The sequence below is a fragment of the Berghia stephanieae genome, chromosome 11, assembly GCF_034508935.2.
Source record: "Berghia stephanieae isolate SIO BIC M18660-M18661 chromosome 11, UCSD_Bste_1.3, whole genome shotgun sequence".
NCBI lineage: Eukaryota > Metazoa > Mollusca > Gastropoda > Nudibranchia > Aeolidiidae > Berghia > Berghia stephanieae.
This window is the reverse complement of record NC_088370.1, coordinates 30,937,104-30,951,635: the sequence shown is the minus strand read 5'-3', so window position 1 is coordinate 30,951,635 and position 14,532 is coordinate 30,937,104. Positions and strand designations below refer to the sequence as shown.

At 33.3% G+C, this 14,532-nt stretch overlaps 1 protein-coding gene across 1 annotated transcript in view; it reads left to right on the top strand.

Moving 5' to 3' along the window:
• LOC144956875 (uncharacterized) overlaps positions 1 to 14,532 on the top strand; it is a 68,073-nt gene that overhangs the window by 42,536 nt on the left and 11,005 nt on the right. Inside the window, exons 19-27 of the mRNA XM_078887664.1 lie at positions 1,417 to 1,527; positions 4,572 to 4,641; positions 5,162 to 5,273; positions 7,333 to 7,457; positions 8,480 to 8,581; positions 10,233 to 10,325; positions 11,165 to 11,653; positions 12,613 to 13,242; positions 14,027 to 14,149. Coding sequence (XP_078743790.1) covers positions 1,417 to 1,527; positions 4,572 to 4,641; positions 5,162 to 5,273; positions 7,333 to 7,457; positions 8,480 to 8,581; positions 10,233 to 10,325; positions 11,165 to 11,653; positions 12,613 to 13,242; positions 14,027 to 14,149 — 1,855 coding nt within the window. The remainder of the gene's footprint in view (positions 1 to 1,416; positions 1,528 to 4,571; positions 4,642 to 5,161; positions 5,274 to 7,332; positions 7,458 to 8,479; positions 8,582 to 10,232; positions 10,326 to 11,164; positions 11,654 to 12,612; positions 13,243 to 14,026; positions 14,150 to 14,532) is intronic.

Sequence of the window (14,532 nt, the reverse complement as noted above, 5' to 3'; positions counted from 1 at the left end):
GCACGTTTAGTGAATATTGCGCTATATACTAAAAGCTCAATTATAAATGTTAAGTTTTGTAAGATGATATTTTTTTTATCCTTGTAAATTATCTCTCTGTTACATATTGTTCTTTTTGTTGTTTTGAAAGTATAAGTAAGCATTTGAGTCTGTTCGTAATGGGATCCTGTTCTGGTGTCTGGATGAGACTATTAGGTGATCTCAAACTAATTACACTGATAGTGTGCTTTTGGAATCTACATCTGTTTACTATTATTTCTTGTGTGCTTTCAATTATAAATTTATAGTGTTTTTGGCAATCCCATTTTCTTCCTTTCTACTGGCACTAAAATGATCTAAATGTTTCGCAAGTGCCGTAAAACCCTCTTTAAAGAAGGAGAGGGTTGATTGACAGAGAGAAAGTGTTGTAGATTATTGAAGATAACTTTATAAGACCGGTTGTTGATCATGGCTGACTTCCAAGATTAAAAAAAAAAAAAAAAAAAAAAAAAAAAAAAAAAAAAAAAAAAAAAAAAACGGAAGTGTTTATTCCGGAACTGAATATTATGCACAGGAACACAATAAAAAAGAAGGATCATCAAAGGATCATAACTGAAACAATACAAGACAACACAATACAAGGATTGTTTCCCTTGTATTGAACATTAATGTTAACTATATTACAGAAAGGATGTGGACAATTCAGATATTCCTCCTGTCAGCAGAGAGATGAAGATTAAGACATAAAATGAAAATACTTAAGATGATGAGAGTGAAATCTTTCATCATCTTTTGTATTTCTCTCACTTCCCTTTATCAATAAGATTTGTTTGGCTTCTTCAATGGTGTTGTGTTTAGTTTTTGGGGTTTTTTTTTGGTGTTTAATTTTTTTTTAATCTTTTTTTTTTTTTTTGGGGGGGGGGGGGGGGGGGGGGCGTGATTATTTATACAGTTCCAAGAAGCAACATTTTTATTATCAACTTGGAAATTGATGGATATATAAAGCAATGAATTTGTCAAGAAATAAAGTAGATAAAAATACAGATGGGACATTATGGGACATTATACAGATGATACATTATGACTTAGAGGCAGCCATAGAAAGAAGTTGTCACAAAAATATGACATCATAGATTTCACTTAAATTGGCATTTATTACAAATAAATTTATTGGGAACAGATTTTAAAATCTATATAAGTATATTGCCAAGATACTGATAATTATCAATTTCACCAGCTACTACTACGGACAGATCTTGTTTAGACAGCTGTAATAAGTTGATGTTAGGAATATGAGCACAACCATCCAAGCACACATGCCACACATAAACATTGACTCCCATACAGCCCCATTCTTTCCCTTCTTTTTCACATACTTCCTTAGATATTCCGAAAAAAAAGAATTATAGTTATTTGTTTCTTAAATCCATCTTACAGCCCAAAGAAAAAGAAAAAGAAATTGTCGTCCTCGAAAGAAGGACTAGGGGATGAACCGATCTCCAAAATGTTCCAGTTTATCACAGATGCCGAAATTACGTCTGCTGATTTGTAAGTACATTGTGTATTCTTATCAGCTTCTTGACCTGCCCAACACTAAATTTTGGGTGGGGTTCCTGACCTCCCATAGTGGGCAGGGAGGTACTTCTATCCCCCTGTATCTGTTTTCCAATTGATTTCTGTCTTTGTCTTCGAATGAGATTACTAAGTTGTGTCCTGACCCTGGCCAGAGACCTTGGCTGGGAGGGAAACAGTTGAATGTATAGTTATAGTTTTGGGAGCTAATATTTTTTCCCTGTAAATCATCTCTTTGTAATGTATTGTTATTTTTTTCATTTTTATCATATGATTTGTAAACATTTGAGTGTATTCCTCCAAGTGGGGTTTTGTGCTGGTGTCTGGGTGAAATATTTAAGTAATCTGAAACCAAGTACACTGATAATGTGCTCTTGGAATCTACATTCGTTCCCTATTTGAACCATTCCGCTTTGTCATACTTTTTCCTCAAGTCCTTTTAATTTGAGTGTATACCTCATAGTGATATCATGTGCTTGTGTCTTGATTGGACTTTTATGGGATCTCAAATTAAGCACATTGATTGTTTGCTCTTGGTATCTACTTTTGTTCCATATTTAACCCAGTCCTCTTTGTCTTACTTTTTCTCAGTTGCTTTTAGTTCTAAATTTACATTTTTTTTTACTCTTACCATCTTCTCAATTATTACTGTCTCTAATACCTGTCATCATATCATATCATTTCACACAATTGCTGGATCATTTCATAGCCTCTGGGCTGCAGGTTCTTAAGTCAGTGTCATGCACATCAGTCCCAAGTTAAATTCCAAGAGAATATGTCTGCATACCCTAAATCATTCATCACTTCCATTCCTTGACATGCCAAATCTAAATCTTGCGTAAAACCCTCAAAAGCAAACAAAACAAAATTTTGTTTTACATCTTAAAATAATAATTTTTAAACATTTCAAGTAGACAAGTCTGCAACAACAATAAGTTGGATTGATTCAGGATTTTCATTTGGTATGTCAAGGAATGCAAATATTGGGTAATTTAAAGTTTATTTTCAAAATCCTGTTGTAATCTAACAAAAATTAGAAGAAAGAAAATTAGGTAAAAATCGAATAAAATCCAGTCCTCTTCTTTCAGCACTGAGGCTATATTCACATTTCAGTCACATAATGGCTGACACCTGATTGAGGCAACATGAGAATGACAAGCTAAGACAAAGCGACATTCGAATTCGGCACAAAATCTCAATTAAAATACGACCCGAGGGCCAATTGAATGTTCTGATGAAAGAAATGATACCATTGGTTCAATTTTGTAGAAAATAGGATTGGAGTACATTGTTATTTTACCTTTCAAAACCGGTCGCAGTGTGCAGCCATTGGCCAGTAGAACAGAATTCTGCTCTGGTCGTACAGTGCGGCCAATGGCGCTGAAAGAGTTAAGCAACTTATCCCGTGGGTCAAGGATTGATAACCATAAGCAACTTATCCCGTGGGTCAAGGATTGATAACCATAAGCAACTTATCCCGTGGGTCAAGGATTGATAACCATAAGCAACTTATCCCGTGGGTCAAGGATTGATAACAATAAGCAACTTATCCCGTGGGTCAAGGATTGATAACCATAAGCAACTTATCCCGTGGGTCAAGGATTGATAACCATGCCAAAGAACAATCATGAGACTAGAACTTGGAATGTTTGAGTTACAGGCAAATGCTTTTCCATTCCCGCTCTTGACATTTGAATTAAGCGTAAAATTATTGGTTGATGAATGAGTGGAACTGAACAAAAGTTTTACTAAAGCTTTTTCATTTTAAGATATTTCTCTTTTTGAATTGAAAATAAAAAACAAAACAAAACAAAATAAAAACATGATCACAAATACATAATTAAAACTCTGTTTATTTATGTTTCTATTGTCAATTATTTACAATGATGATCGCTATTTATTGTTCTTCTTCTTCTTCTTCTTCTTCTTCTTCTTCTTCTTCTTCTTCTTCTTCTTCTTCTTCTTCTTTTCTTCTTTTTTTTCTTCTTCTTTCTTCTTTTCTTCTTCTTTTCTTCTTCTTCTCTTCTTCTTCTTCTTCTTCTTCTTTTCTTCTTCTTCTTCTTCTTCTTCTATTTATCTTCTTCTTTTTTCTTCTTCTTTTCTTCTTCTTTCTTTTTTATTTCTTCTTCTTCTTCTTTTTTCTTCTTTTCTTCTTCTTCTTTTTTCTTATTTTCTTCTTCTGTCTTCTTCTTCTTATTCTTCTTCTTCTTCTTCTTCTTCTTCTTCTTATTCTTCTTCTTCTTCTTCTCTTTTCTTTTCTTTTCTTGTCTCTTTCTTCTTCTTCTTCTTCTTCTTCTTCTTCTTCTTTCTTCTTCTTCTTCTTCTTCTTCTTCTTCTTCTTTTCTTCATCTTCTTTCTTCTTCTTCTTCTTCTTCTTCTTTTCTTCTTCTTCTTCTTCTTTTCTTCTTCTTCTTCTTCCTTCTTCTTCACTTCTTCTTTTCTTCTTCTTTCTTCTTTTCTTTCTTTTCTTATTCTTCTTTTTCCTTTTCTTCTTTTTCTTTCTTCTTCTTCTTCTTCTTTCTTATTATTGTCATTGTCATTGTCATTGTCATTGTCATTGTTATTATTATTTATTATTATTATTATTATTATTATTATTATCATTATCATTATCATTATCATTATTATTATTATTATTATTATTATTATTATTATTATTATTATTATTATTATTATTATATTATTATTATTATTATTATTGACATTGATATTATTATTATTATTGACATTGATTATTATTATTATTGACATTGATATTATTATTATTATTATTATTATTATTATTATTATTATTATTATTATTATTATTATTATTATTATTATTATTATATTATTATTATTATTATTATTATTATTATTATTATTATATTAATTGTCATCTTCATGGTCATCATCATCTTGCTCTTGTTGTCTTTAGTATTATAAAGTAAATTATCATCATAGCTATTGTTTATTATTCATTTTGCTATTGATACTGCATTGTCTGATCTCATAAAACAAGTTTTCAACTTTTTTTTCAGTTCTATTAATCCAGATGAGATAGCTAGTATATTGACTCTGGCAGAACCAATAAACCCAGACCTTGTTGAGGTAATTCTAGTTTGGAGATAATGACTGGATTTGTTGTTCTAATAAAAAAAAAGATTAATTTAGCTTTTATATAGCGCAATATCCACTAAACATGCTCAATGTGCTTTACAGTAGGTCCCTAGCCAACAGTCAAGAGCAAACACTTATTACGTAGGACGAGACATGACGCCCTATTTGAACCAATTCCCCTTTGTCTTTTTCTTGGGTGCTTTAATTGTAATTCTTTAATGTTTTACAACCCCATTTTCTTCCTTTTTACTGGTGCTGATACGACTTTAATGTGTTGCAAGCACTGTAAAACCTTTAAAATACAAACAAAACAAAATGGAGAAAATTGGTTTCAAAACTTCCGAGGGGAAGAATGGGATACGCCTGTTCTAGCATTAATGCAGCACTGCATAGTGAGCTATGGACTAGGTGACTTACTCAAGGTCGCACATAATGAAAGCTTGAAGCTCGAAGAATTTATTTATTAATTTATTTATTTATTTATTATGAATCATTTTCTGTTCATCTACAGCTCCTGTCATGTCTAAGTCAAGAGTTCATTCCCCTGCTCAACCTCAAGTGTCAACTTGGTTATCTGTCTTTGGCTGCCTGCCTGCCGTCTGCCAGTCGTACTATGCAAACAGGCAAGACCATCAATTTACTTATCTTTCTGATTGTTTCTTTCGGTTAAAAACATTTTTTAATTATCATTATGTTCTTTTTCTCCGCCCTGGGTGGGGTTCCTACCTCCCATAGCGGGCAGGGAGGTACTTGCTGTGTCTTCTATCCCCTCTTATCTGTTTTCCAATTGCTTTCCGTCTTTGTCTTGGAATGGGATTGCTTGGTTTTGTCCTGACCTTGGACGGAGTCCTTGGCTGAGAGGGAAGCAGTCGAATGTATAGTTATAGTTTTGGGAGATGATATTTTTTTCCTTGTAAATCATCTCTCTGTTATGTACTGTTACTCTTTTCATTTTTAACATATGATTTGTAAACATTTGAGTGTGTTCCTCTTAGTGGGGACCTTTGCTGGTGTCTGGAGACTTTTAGGTGATCTCAAACTAAGTACTTTGATAGTGTGCTCTTGGAATCTACATCTGATCCCTATTTGAACCAATTCCCCTTTGTCTTACCTTTTTTTGGGTGCTTTAATTGTAATTCTAGAACTTTTTACTATCCCATTTTCTTCCTTTTTACTGGCGCTGATATGACCTTAATGTGTTGCAAGCGCCGTAAAACCCTTAAAAACAAAAAACAATTTTTCTCCCTCCTCTCCTCTCTCTTCCTTCTTCTTCTTCTTCTTCTTCTCTTCTCTTCTTCTTCTTCTTCTTCTTCTTCTTCTTTCTTCTTCTTCTTCTTCCCTCTTCTTCTTCTTCTTCTTCTTCTCTCTTCTTCTTCTTCTTCTTCTCTTCTTCTTCTTTTTTCTTTTCTTCTTTCTTCTTCTTTTCTTCTTCTTCTTCTTCTTCTCTTCTTCTTCTTCTTCTCTTCTTCTTCTTCTTCTTCTTCTTCTTCTTCTTCTTCTTCTTCTTCTCTTCTCTTCTTCTTCTTCTTCTTCTTCTTCTTCTTCTTCTTCTTCTTCTTCTTTTCTTTCTTCTCTTTCTTCTTCTTCTTCTCTTCTCTTCTTCTTCTTCTTCTTCTTCTTTCTTCTTCTTCTTCTTCTTTCTTCTTCTTCTTCTTCTTCTTCTTCTTCTCTTCTTCTTCTTCCTCTTCTTTTCTTCTTCTCTCTTCTTCTCTTCTTCTTCTTCTTCTTCTTCTCTTTCTCTTCCTTCTTCTTCTTCTCTTTCTTTCTTCTTCTTCTCTCTCTTCTTCTTTCTTCTTCTTCTTCTTTCTTCTTCTTCTTCTTCTTCTTTCTTCTTCTTTCTTCTTCTTCTTCTCTTCTTCTTCTTCTTTCTTCTTCTTCTTCTTCTTCTTCTTCTTCTTCTTCTTCTTCTTCTCTTCTTCTCTTCTTCTTCTTCTTTCTTCTTCTTCTTCCTTCTTCTCTCTTCTTCTTCTCTTTCTTTCTTCTTCTTCTTCTTCTTCTCTTCTTCTTCTTCTTCTTCTATCTTCTTTTTCTTTCTTCTTCTTTTTTTCTTCGCTTTATCTGTTTTTGCACTTTTCCTCTTTTTTAAAAGGAGGCTTTCAGCATTTATGTCACTGCTGTTGTGGAATTCAGAGCCATTCATGTTTTAAAACGACACCTGTCAAATGATCATACATGTAAATAAAAAATCTGTGGAACATAACATAAAGAATATAATGCATATTATATGGATGAAGTATTTGGTTGTAAAAACTTCAGAATGTTAGTTGAAAGGGATACACCCATGAGGTTTTTTCCATCATTGTTTTACAAATTTCAAGTCTTTTTTTAACTTGCTAGTTCCTGTCTCTCACCGGAATGTCACAATAAACTTATCGAATTTTGATGTGGATCGTATACTATGTTTCCTTTCACACTTTTCTATTTTTTTTTGTGATTTCCAATTTCAACCCATTCTTGTTCTCATCATCATCATTCATCATCATCATCATCGTCATCACCCGTGCCATCATCATCATCGTCGTCGTCGTCATCATCATCATCATCCTCATCATTCATCATCATCATCGTCGTCATTGTGCCATCATCATCATCATCGTCGTCACCATCGTCATCATCATCATCATCATCATCATCATCATCAAGTGTCATTACCATTATCATTTTCCAATCCATCCCATCCAGATGAAGTGAGCAGACTGGTAGAACAGAAATGGATTCAATCCTTGTCTGGAAAGGACTTGACCCAATTCTTCTCTGTCCTCAGTCCAGACAAGTTTTTAGAATTTTCTCTCAAGCTTTGTTCAGAGGTATGTATGTGTATAAGTAATTATGAATTGGTTTATGGATTGAAAGCTTCAATCTTCAATGGCTTGTATTTGCAAAAGGCCCCACAGGCCCATCACTGCAAATGCTCAGTTACAGTCCAATCAAAACAGGCAACAGTCACAGATTACTTTGACGAGCAAATGCAGAGGCTCCTACTCTTCCGATTTACGTGGAACCATTCCGCTTAATTGGTTTACAATCCGTGATTCCACATTCAAGGCAAAAGTTCTGCTTTTCAATAGAAGGACATTTTAAAATAAATCATATCTAGTAAAAAAGTGTGTTTTGGTCTATTTCATCATCATCCTCTATGGTCAGTCTATACACATTTTGTGTGTCTGATTTGTCCTAAGTGCATGCAGTTGATGTCAGATAATATTATATTATAAGGGGGTCAATGACCTCAAGGTATTATTATTAGGATGGCTCCAATATCACGTGAGGTCAGTGAGGGAAGTATTATTATTTTTTGGTTCCAATTTGGAGTATTATTGAGTGCAGTCAGCTACTCTGTTTAATTTTTGCAGCATATATATATATATATATATTTATATATGCTACCATATCATGCCAAACTTTCTGAATTTCCCTACTTTCAACCAAGTCTTCAAATATGTCTTCTTTTCGTTTTAAAAAAATACATTTGTTGTTTTTTTTCTCATTACTTGACCAAAGAGTTAGTAAGTGTACATGCTCAGTGATGGGTTGTACTCTGTAATAGAACTAAGATCCTTTGGAGAATAAAGGTAAATTTTTGTTATTACTTCATTTCTGCGTTTTTTCTTCTTATTGTGATGCCTCCCCCCCCCCCCCCCCCCCCCCCCCCAAGTTCTATGATACCAAATGATTAAAAGCTATGCCCAATATAGTTGATAAGTTTTTAATAGAAACAATTAATTTTCCAGAATTTTCGGAAGTTTTTAGTTAATTTGTTACTTTTAAAAATTTTGCCTGAAACTAATTTTTTATTCAATTTCCATCCCTGTCTTGTCCCAACCCTCAGCCATCTAAGATGAGTAGACGATTCATGGAGTGCAGCACAGCAGTCGTCATGAACAGACAAAACCAGTCGGCTATTATATCCATTGTCCCTGTGGCAAAACGGGTATGCTTTTTGTTTGTGGTTTTTGTAGATGAAAATGTTTTGCTGCCTGTATATAGATGGACATTAATGCAAGAAATATTTTTAAAAACTTCAATAAGATAAAGCTTAGATGAAATTGATTTTTTAAAAAAATTCTTTTATCGAAATGGAACAAGAAAAAAATAATAAAAAATTGGGAGACACATCGATAGTTCCAATTTAATTTGGTTTATTATTTAATAAATAATTAGCATGGCTCAATCTTTTATTTATTTAAAAAGATGTGGTGAATGGAAACTTTAGGGTTTTGAGCTGCATTTACTTAAGGCTGACAAGGGAGCAACTTAGCTAAAAATAAATTTATCAGATATAATGCCAAAATATTTTTTTAAATATGTTAAATCATGTTCTCATATTTTGAGACATGTTTCAACAAAGTACTTGTGGTCACATGGAACGCACACAGTCTGTTCACTAACACCCAAGGTTGCCATATCATGTTCTCATATTTTGAGACATGTTTCAACAAAGTACTTGTGGTCACATGGAAAGCACACAGTCTGTTCACTAACACCCAATGTTGCCATTTTCCGTATATTTACGGAATTCATTTTGTTATAAACCCTCAGTATATTTTCAAACACTTGCTAAACGGGAAAAAAAAATTAAAATACATAATGTCATTTTAGTGGAGTTCAGCACAAGAAAGGGGTCCATCAATGCGTAAATGTTCAGTAACTTTTTGCCTCCTGAATTGGCAACCCTGAACACTAATTGGTAACATAAAGAAGAAACTGTGAGCCCCTCTACACTGATTCAAATAAATGTCCCCTACAGATTTTACAAGGTCTGAAAATTGTGGGCTGAGGATAAAAAGGTTTTATCTCCAGATTTCTTCAAATTAAGAAAAATTGATTTAAAGGTTTATTTATTATTCATAACTGCATATAGACATCAACCACTCTTTTGTACACGACTTTTTGGCATTGACATCACCAGATGCAATGTATAATGTTATGTTATTAGTATATAATGGCTGATTACTAGCGTCAGTAAGCCTTAAATTGTTTTATGCAGTAAACACCCAATACTGAACTTAAAATTCGAATTCTCGGATAAAAATTTAGTCAATGTGATTAAATCAACAATCTTTTACGGATTAATAACACAATCCTTGAATTATAGTTGCATCAACTTTTATTCATATTTAAATACGCAAGATGCTCATGAAGTTCTGAAGTTGGAGCCAAAATTTCATAATTCTACAAATATTTCGTAATGGTAGGTAGGCAAAGTCTGATGTAATATCTCAAAATCTTCCAAAATTGGAGATCGAGTCCATAGTAATTGTTTCCCATAAGCTGTTTTGTCAGCTGGAAATTTTTCCTGTAGTACAAAGATTGAATTCTCTATAACAGCAGTTGTATGCATTGTGATAATAACTTAGCTTGTGGCTAACTAATAACCTTTAGCGATTTCATCAGCACCATTAAACAGGGTGATTTTGACTTACATAACTATTGTGACACACACCATAAAACAGTTTTTTGTATGTGTCCATCCCATTTATAATAACCAGAATAAAAAATACTTTTAAAGCACCTGACATGTACATTGTGTATTGTAGAATCACTCAAAGTAATATTGACAGTTATAACTTCATGTTTTACAGATTGCTGATGAGATGCAATCTGAGGCTGAAGAAGGCAAATCAAAGGAATCAACAATTTTTGTTGCTTCAACCCTCATCCACAACTATGGGCAGGTAAGCCTAAACAAATGCACAGGACGGTTTATATCAGCAATGAAAGACTGCAGAAAGGTTTTCTGCTGTTAAGAAAATAAATTTCAAAATGGAAATCAGAAATTGTTGTACATAAGGCAGTGTTTGATTCAAGTTTTCAAAATGGCGGGGGTCTGATGACAGTTGTTGACCTAGGTATGTTGGTTTTGTTGCGATAGGCAACCATCTTATCCGAAGGGTAACCAGTCATAGCTACCGTCCATATAATGTTACAGAAACTCCGATGCCCTCCAGCTCCAAAGGCCTTTACTCTTTGCTCTAATGGGCTCCTCTCATTGAAATAAATTTTCAATCAATGATGTAATAGATTTTATTGCAACAATGTAATCGATGAATAAAACTATTTTCAGCAAATTTTATCTTTTTGATAAGAATTTAAAATACTGTCTTTTGAGCCATCAACTTTGATTGGTCTAGTAGTGCAGCCAAATTTGAGCTGTTTTTTTTTTTATATTTTTTTTTTTTTCGATTCTCAAGGCCTGAGGTCAAATTCAAATTAAGGACAGAGCTTTACACTCCAGCAGATTTTTTTGATATTCATTTGAATCAACCGGTGATAGATCAGCTGATAAGTTACTTATATATTAATGTGTAAAAAATGGTTTTATAATTTTTAGATTTGCCAGTAATTCTGTGTTCGATGATAAAAATTTAACATTGGCTGTACGAAACAATGTTGATCCACAACCCTTTTTTTTTTTTTAAATAGATTTTAGATGATTAGTATCCATATATTCTTTATTTATATGAATCATTTTGTTTTTGGTTAATTATTAATTAATTAATTTTTTTTTTCCCAGGACAAAGTATTCAACGTGAAAGGGGTAAAAAGTGCAGCCAGGGAAATTTTCTGTGTCTTGTCCAAAACAGTTTTAAAGAATGTGCCAGATTGGATTCCCTGTCAGGATGACAAATATACGGGATTGGAACTTGAAGGGGGAGACAGCGTAAACAAAGATATTGATGATGAAGATGATGGTGGTGGTGGTGACAGCACGAAGAAAAAGAAAAGCAGTAAGCCTTTACAAAAGGCTGGAAAGAAACGCAAAATATTAGATGATGCATCTGAAGTTGAGATGACTAAAAAGGAAAAGGAAAAGAAAAGGCGCCGTTTAGTCATGGTCGAGGATAGCATGCTTTTTACTGTGGTCAAGTGTATGTCAGAGATTCTGATGGGTTGGACAAGTGACTTAGGTGACGATGAGATGAATGAGCAGTTGACCAAGGCAGTAAGCATTGTTCATGAAAGGCTGTTAGAGAAGGGCACTGTAAAACAAGCTTCTTTGGAGGTGAGGTCTTGGGGTGAATGGGTTATTAGATTTTTCAAAATATTTTACATTCTACTTCTTCTTTTCCTCCTAATTGCTTTACAGAATTATACCATTTGACAAGATTGATATATAAAAATCATATGATTTGACAAAATTGATATATCAGGGTTATATCATTTGATAAAATTGTTATATCCGGTTTATATCATTTGACAAAATTGATATATCTGGGCTATATCATTTGACAAAACTGTTATATCAGGCTTATATCATTTGACAAATTTATGTATAAGGGTTATATCATTTGAAAATATTGTTATCTCATAGATATATAATTTGACAAAATTGATATATCCAGGTTATATCATTTGACAAAATTAAGATACTTTCCCACAAATTGAATCAAAATGGTTGACCTTTTAGGTGTTTTTGTACATGACCAAAACTTGGACAAAAAAAGGAAAACATCAAAGAGTAAATTGAATGGAATAAACGCATCAAAATCATTGCAGAAGAAAACCAACTTCTGAGGTAGTTTCATAAGTACTCTTTGAAAATTGAGAACAAAATTACGGTCAAAACATTGAAATTAATATAAAACATTAGTTGTTTAGGTTTAAGGTCCAATAAATTCCTGTACATTTTTTTCCCAAATGTGAATAAATGTTTTTGTATTTATAGAAAAGATGTGGTATAAAGTGTTGTTGTTGTTGTTGTTATTATTATTATTATTATTATTATTATTATATTATTATTATTTATTATTATTATTATTGTTATTATTACACAGATTAAAATTATGTGTGGCAGATCAGATCTTGATTGATGTGTCAGTTCCAGGTTGACCAGGGATGAATTGAAGCAATTTACCCTCTTTCCTGCATTTCAATTGATGACCAGAGATGAGCCAAAAGCAATTTACCCCCTCTCCTGCGTTTCATTTGTCCTCATTTTTCCCCCCCCCCCCTGTTTTTCAGATTAAGCTACTCCGACTCAAATTCATCAAAGCCATTTTTGAGTGCCAGAAAAGACTAATGTCCAGCAATCGTCCCCCGTCATTTAGTGAATCAGATCCATCTATGACAGAAGAACGACAACAGTCTCCGTCAAATCTCTTCTCCCTCTTTAGTAACAAGGGTATTCTTGATATATGGACGAATGTTTTTACTCTGGCCACTTCTGAGCTTTCCAAGTTAGTCTCTTCTTCTTTTTCTGAAGATGAAAGTAATTATTTACTTATTACTCGTGATACTGCGACACATTCAACGTCCACCCCTACTACTGCTGCGGCCCCAGGCTCCAAGATTGAAAGGCATGAAGACAGTAATATTGTTACACCACAAAACTTTCAGCAAGATGCAAATAGCACGAAAACAAGGTGTTCTCCAGACTCCCTATCTGGCAACAACGATAGCGGGGAAACAACAACAACATCTGGATTTGTTATTGAAGAAACCAAGTCTTGGCCCAAACATTTGACATTGTGTACAGACATATTGCTGGACGTGTTAGAGATTGGGGCACTGGGCAAGGCCAGGAAGCAGGGCACGGGTGGTCCTCTGGACAACTTATTTACCTCGTGTGTGGGATCTTTGATGAAGCATTTGGTAAGAAACAGTTTCACCAATTTGTAGGGGGGAAAAAAGGTATAATGATGAAAATGATGATGTTGATAATACTTTTACTATAAAAATTGTAATAGTAGTAGTAGTGATGGTAGTAGTAGTAGTAATAGTAGTAATAGTAATAATAGTAGTAGTGGTGGTGGTAGTAATTGTAGAAGTAGTGGTAGTAGTAGTAGTAAGAATAATAGTAGCAGTAGTTGCAGTAGTAGTAGTAATAGTAGTAGTAGTAGTGACTGTTGCTATTGTTTTTTTAAAATGATGAATGTAATAATAGTAATGATGTTAATGATTATGATACTATTAATGATAATGATAATAATAATAATAATAATAATGATGATAATTGCTTTTCTGGAAGTTTGGACAATTTAACTTACCAGTTACAGAGTGTTATTAAAAATTTGAGAACTTGGTAAATATATAAAATTCAGCATTTTGGTTTCAGTTATTTTTATGAAATTAGACTTTGCTTTCAGTTATTCTTATGAATAATTGTTAGTACTATAAATAACTTTTTAGTTCATAATTGTTTTATTATTCTTTCGATGAATTTAAATTACGAGTTCATATTGTGGTTTCGATTATTTCTTTCACCGTTCATTCCGGATTTTAAGTCATCAAGTAGATGAGTTACAGTATGGCTAATCTAAATCTTATGTCTGTAAGATGTCATGGATCCTTTTATTCTATTCTTTTATTAGGGTATTTATTCTTGACTCACTGTTTATTTTTTCATTTAATTTATTCATATGTTTTGTGTCTCCAGAGTTGTGAATCAAAGTCAGACCCCATTTCTGTGATCATTTCCTTGAATTTGTGGCAGCAACTGGCCACCTCATCACTCATTGTCAATCACGTGGCCACAGAAATGACAGACTATGTCTACCAGGTGAGTTTCGTTCTATAGTCTTATCAGTAAAAAACAAAAATGAATATAACAGCTTTCAAAAAAAAGAACAAAATACCAAACACGGAATGTTACGGGCTCAAAACCCTTCTTCAGCCAACAACATAAAACAATAGACATATATATATACATTACTAAATTCCAGATAGACGACTGAGATATTTTGTAGGTCTTATCTGTAGAAAAATCTTTCCAAGTTCTGAAATTGAAGCCAAATTTTCGTAATTCTACGAATTTTTTGTAGTAGTAGTTGGCAGCTCTGCTTTTGTAAGATTGTTTGCTTTTTCTGTCAGATTGTACTTTTTTTTTTTGGGGGGGGGGGGGGGGGGGGGGGGGGGGGAGGGGGGGTGGGTTCTCATGAAAAT